Raw genomic sequence first — 5408 nt, forward strand, 5'->3', positions numbered from 1 at the left:
CCCCCCCTTCTCCCCCGCAACTTTCTCCCACCAGAAGAGCGGGAAAATCAGGGAGGGATGTTTGCGAAACGTGCTCGTTCCTTCTCCAGCGTTCGGTGGTAATGAATGCAGAGGGAGGGCAGAGGAAGGGGATCTGGTGGAGAAGGAATGTGTTTGCAGGAGGAGGAGGAGGAGTGTAAACGGTGATTGTGTAATTAAATAATTAAACAAAAATACTTAAGTCTCATTTGGGGAGAGAGGTGGAATAGGGTCCACAGGGTGTACTGGTGAATTTTTCAACTTCCAAGTTTTGCAGAGTCAGGGGCGGGGTAGGGAGGGGACACTCACAGACACGTTGAGAGCAAATCGGGTGGAAGCGCCAGGGAGAGATTTATCGTTTGAATTTTCAGGAGATCATTTTTATTACGGTGGCCGTTTGGAAAGCAGTCTCACCATTGCCCGCAGAGCGAGGACGGGCGGGCGAGTAGAGGCTGCCGGAGGAGCCCGCAGGCCGCACCGCCCGCCCTGCCCGCCCGAGCGCGCCCCCGCCTCGGCGCGCCCCCGCGGCACGGTCCCGACGGCCCGGCGAAGTTTCGCTTGCCGCCGCTGTTCGCTCCTGCTCCGCTCCGGGCTGTAACCTTGAACTTTCGAAAGCGTGGTGACAGTGTCGTGTTATTACGACAGCACCATCAACTTCTGAAGAAAGAAAAAACACTCCTTCCCCCCTCATCTGCAAAACAACCAGCAGCAGCAGCAGCAGCAAAAGCAAGACTCCTGCGCCGCCGACTACAAGAGGGTTAAAAGTGTAGATTGGATTTCACCCCGGGAAATCTAGCACACGGAGTGAACTTGAATCTTTGGCTATTTAAGGAGGACTGGGGTTTGTTGTGAAGTTGTGGTGATCCAGAGCAGAGCCCCGTCCTGATTGATTTCATCTTCCTTGAGTCTCAGATGACTGTAAAATGAATAGATGAAATTATTCCTTTTTGAGGCTTTTCTTAGGGGCTCTCCGGGCAACGTGTTCTCAAAGCGAAGTCATGATGTATTCTCCAATCTGTCTCACTCAGGTATAGACGCTTTTATTTAATTTATTTGTTAATTTATTTATTTTCACGTGTTTGTTGGGATTTTTTTTTTTTTAATTTTTATATGTATGTGAGTTGTTAATGAGTCATTGCTAGTAGTTGTAACGGGTTAAAGCACAGTCGTAACTGTTTGTCAGATCCAAACTCCTCTCTCAGGAGGCAGTATTAAAGAATAAACTGTACCACGCCATTGTTTTGGGGGAGATCCATTCAAAGTGTCACCCGTAGACAAATACTGTTAATTGTTGGTGCATAAGGAGTCAAAGGTTAACAAACTGGAAATGAGCATAATTATGCTAAAAAACCGTGTTTGAGAAGTATTGATTTGATTGGAATCAAACGATTTGCACTCTTCAGCTCGCCACTTTACACACAGCCTAATGAAAGGGTTTGAAAGGAAAAGTGCTTTTTTTGACAAAACACGACCACTGGCCGGTGCGAAGTAATCCCGTCTTATGCTTAATTAATAATATGCAGGCTGCCAACAATGAGGGAGATGTGAGAGGGGATGACCAAGCTGTGCAGTGTTTTCTCGCTCGGTTGTACAAGGGCAGGTCGTTTTTCCCTTCCCCGCTAAAGTGTGGCGCTGGCGGAGGAGCGTGCCCTCTCCCCAGCACGGGGAAAGACCGACCCTTTTTTTACAGCCGCGCTTGCCGTCGCTTTTCGGTCCCGAGCGGCGACTGTCAGCGGGACGGCGGGCGGGGAGCGGCGGTCGGCGCGGTGCGGAGCGGGGCCGCGGAGCGGGGCGCGGAGGGCGGGGGGCGACGACGGTGCGGCGAGCGGGGGGCAGTCCGAGCCGGGGTCCGCGCCGCGGCACAGCGCAGATTTTGAAACCTGAGGGGTTTCGGAAGCATGTTTGGGAAGTTCCCCGGGTGCCCCTCGAAGCACCCTCGGCCGGCGTACGGAATCGGCGAGCGAGCGCCGGGGCACCGGAGCCTTTTTCGGACGGTAAACCCTGTCTGCAAAGCCCGGGGATAGTTTTCAGCTTTCGTGAAAGTCTGACTTAGGAGGATGTGATGTAAACTGATTAAGCGATAACTGCTTGCTTCTACATTGGTGCAAGAAATAGCTAAAGAAGCAGAAAATGTGCGAAAGTAATGTTTGCTGCGAGGCTGCTACAGAGAGGCCAACGATGTACTTACAGTTGCACCGTGAATAAATAAGTGTGATTTAAGCTATTCTGCTGTTACAAACCATTGTAATTCGAAGGACTAAAGTATTCATAAATTGTGATTGAAGATGGAAACAATGATAAGGCTTATTCAGTGATTGGACACAGTTCTGCAGTTTTTTGGCTGACACATTTTTTATTGTTTATATTTTGTTTGGCATCTAAGTGTGATTGACTTAGATATGGATATTTTCAGTAAGTAAACGTGAGCTGCAGTGGAAGAAAGCTGGAAAAAAGTGTTATTGAGATATTTCTTCTTCAAAAGAGAAACATAGGAAGCATTTTGTGCAGCAGAGATGCACATGCTTGCAGGTACACACATAGAAATAACTACTTAGCATGGAATCTGTGGTTAGCAAAATTAATTCTGTGTAGGCTGTTCACCGTGTGAAATTATTGATGGGCAATAAGACCTCTGCATCAGAATATAAACCTGACAGTACAATTTAAGAAAGCAGTTTTTGCATTTGAGATGCAGGTTTTCACAACCACCTCTTTTACAGTGGTAATTAATGATCTTGTTTCCTTCCCTAATGACTTTTTTATTAAATTATATTTTCTTTTTGGACTCATTGATGTAATAGATTTCCTCATTCTTTACAAATTTGTGTTAAAATACTGCACTCAGGTGTATAAAAAAATGCTACATTGTACTTCTACTGTCATTAATCCAAGAAAGCAGTTCCTGGCTTTTGTGCATTGATACTTTTTCCATAATATTTTACAATCATGCTCTACCATGTGCCATGCAGGGACAGTTCCCATTTGGTGATACATACATGGAACACAGTTGCAGCAAATTGATTTTAGTTTGGAATATTTTTCTGCTTGCTTGGAATGATAAGAGAATTTTATAAATTATTTTTTCTCTATATAAATTAGAAATAAAAATTACACCAGTAATGAGAACTTAAACCTCATATTCTTTATTTGTTTAAGGCAAAAGATTGATTAATCTCACTTTCAATAGCAACTGCATTAAAGCATTACTGCCACAATTGTTCTCTCTATTGTATTCTCTGTCTCTAGGACTCTTGCAGTGCGCATCGACTGTAGTAGAAGAAAATTTTTTGGTAAAAGTAAACACAGAACACCTGTTTGGATGGAACTACTTATGAAAGTGGTAGTTCAGTTTGTTCCGAGACAGTGCTGAAGCACATTTTAATAACAAGTCCAAGATCCAAAGTACAGCTTTAAGACAAACCTTGTTGATTTGAGTGTTACCCATCACACTTACAATGAAAGTTTGGTGGTGAAAATAACTTCAAGGTAGAAGAAAACTTACCAATTTAATTTTGTGGGCTCCCTTCCTCTCTTTCCCATATACCTCTTTCTGTATGTTTTGGAATGACTGGAAACTGCATTTATCTGTCTTGCTGAGGCATGAATAGGATGCAGTTACTGCATGCCTTTTAGTGCTTGCTCTCTTTGAGATATTTTTGCCGTGGTTTATTATGTTACAGTAGTCCAAAATCTCAGAATATGTAGTATTTTCTTTTGCGCCTATGTTATTTCACTAGGCATAAGAAAATCCATGCAGGGAAGTTGAGTAGGTGAAGTTTTCAGTATAAAATTTCCATATTTCTGCCTGGTGTATTTATTGTACAATCCTCAATTTGAGCTTTCGTGGGCTGATAGAAAGTTTAAAATTGAAAGATAGGAGAAGAGCACTGCATATCGTCTTTATATTTTCAATAAAGTAAATTTGGCCTACTTATGGTCATTAGATGACTGCTATTTTTTCCTTTTTTTGCAAGCAACATAGATGTTATATAGTAACTTCCATTTTAATTTAAATTGCCAGTGCACAGTGGTTCGTCTTAACTATTTGATATGACATTTGAAAAATCTTATCTTTATAAATCACTTCATTGCAAGAGCAACTGTGACACATGAGCAAGTGCCACATAAAAACAAAAAATAATTCACTATTGTCCATATGAATATTAAGGAGGAGAAATAAAATTCTGTTGATATCTTTTTAGGAGATTTGGTGGAGAATGTGTGTGATTAATTGCAAATGTCCATTTAGGATCATTTTTATGGGCACTTCCCCATGTCAAGTAGTATTTTAATTTGAAAATACTTCAGGTCCACAATGAACAGCTCAAAAAATCTGATATAATTTCTTTCCAACAGGATGTTTTGCTGTGTTGCTTCTCAACATTTTTCACCTATATGTATATCTTTAGGACTTAAAATACTGTGAAAGAAAAACCTAAATTCAGTTTTTAAAAGGTTGGAGTTTCTGGTGTGTATGTTTTTTTGTTTTTTTTTTTTCTCCCTATTTTTGAAAAGGAAACATTCAACTTCTACAGACTGGAATTTAATCAGTGAAATTCTCTATAACATTTTCATAGATATAAAGTGCTATAGGTTATTATTGTTAATACTACAGGCATTACCTCAAGGCATAATCAATCTGAAATACTTTAATAATTTATGATGCTCTTCTTCAAAATTAAAACTAGATGTGCAATATTCTACTAGTGTAGAATATGTTCATGTTTATTTTATTGCCATTTTAAGTTATAAATGCCAAATTCTTTTTATATGTAGGGAAAATCATTGTACTGAGGCAAAAATTAATTTCTTCCAAAGCTCTTCAGCCACCTGCCTTCACCCCACCTTTAGCCCCAGCTGCTAGAATTTTCAAAATCTGTAGTAAATCTGTTTTATTCAGCCTAAAATGAATTGTGAGGACTTAACACAGTACTGTCATTATGCTTCCACTAATTAAAAAAAAAATAACTCAATACTTCAATTAAGATGACTTCTGTAGGAGAAAAAATAAACTTTCTTTAGTAGTTATAATTGAAAGGGAAAAACGCATGGCATCAGAAAACATATGAAGATAGGGAAGTCTTATCAAGGGCTGTGGTTGCTCAGAGCAGTACTGCCTTCCCACACAAAGAACAGATTGTGGTTTAACTCTTTCCACGGCCTAGTTTTATATGCCAGTATAGTAACAGAATTGTTCAAATCTCTGCTGGAAACTACTAATCAGTTTAATTGTTGCCTTTGTAGTTCTTTGTCAAGCATCATACTGTAATGAAATTGTTTATGTCCTGAAGTATCTTCCTATATTGCCCCTCTGTTCATTTTTTCCTTCCCCCCCCCCCCCCCCCCCCCCCCCCTCCCCTTTTTTTTTTTTTTTTTTTTTTTTTTTGTTT

At 40.8% G+C, this 5408-nt stretch overlaps 1 protein-coding gene across 13 annotated transcripts in view; it reads left to right on the forward strand.

Annotated features, from left to right (window-relative positions):
- Window positions 1-719: 719 nt before the first annotated feature.
- The window catches only part of NFIB (nuclear factor I B), a 171055-nt gene continuing 166366 nt past the window's right edge, over window positions 720-5408 (forward strand). For 10 of the 13 annotated variants that reach the window (XM_041485593.1, XM_041485594.1, XM_041485590.1 and 7 more), the window contains exon 1: window positions 782-1046. In XM_041485593.1, the coding sequence (XP_041341527.1) occupies window positions 1017-1046 (30 nt within the window). In that variant the 5' untranslated portion in view covers window positions 782-1016. Of the gene's footprint in view, window positions 1047-5408 lie in introns of all 13 variants that reach the window. The other 3 variants (XM_041485589.1, XM_041485592.1, XM_041485602.1) reach the window with 3 other exon arrangements.

This window comes from Pyrgilauda ruficollis, unplaced genomic scaffold (assembly GCF_017590135.1).
Source record: "Pyrgilauda ruficollis isolate IOZ18807 unplaced genomic scaffold, ASM1759013v1 scaffold71, whole genome shotgun sequence".
Lineage (NCBI taxonomy): Eukaryota > Metazoa > Chordata > Aves > Passeriformes > Passeridae > Pyrgilauda > Pyrgilauda ruficollis.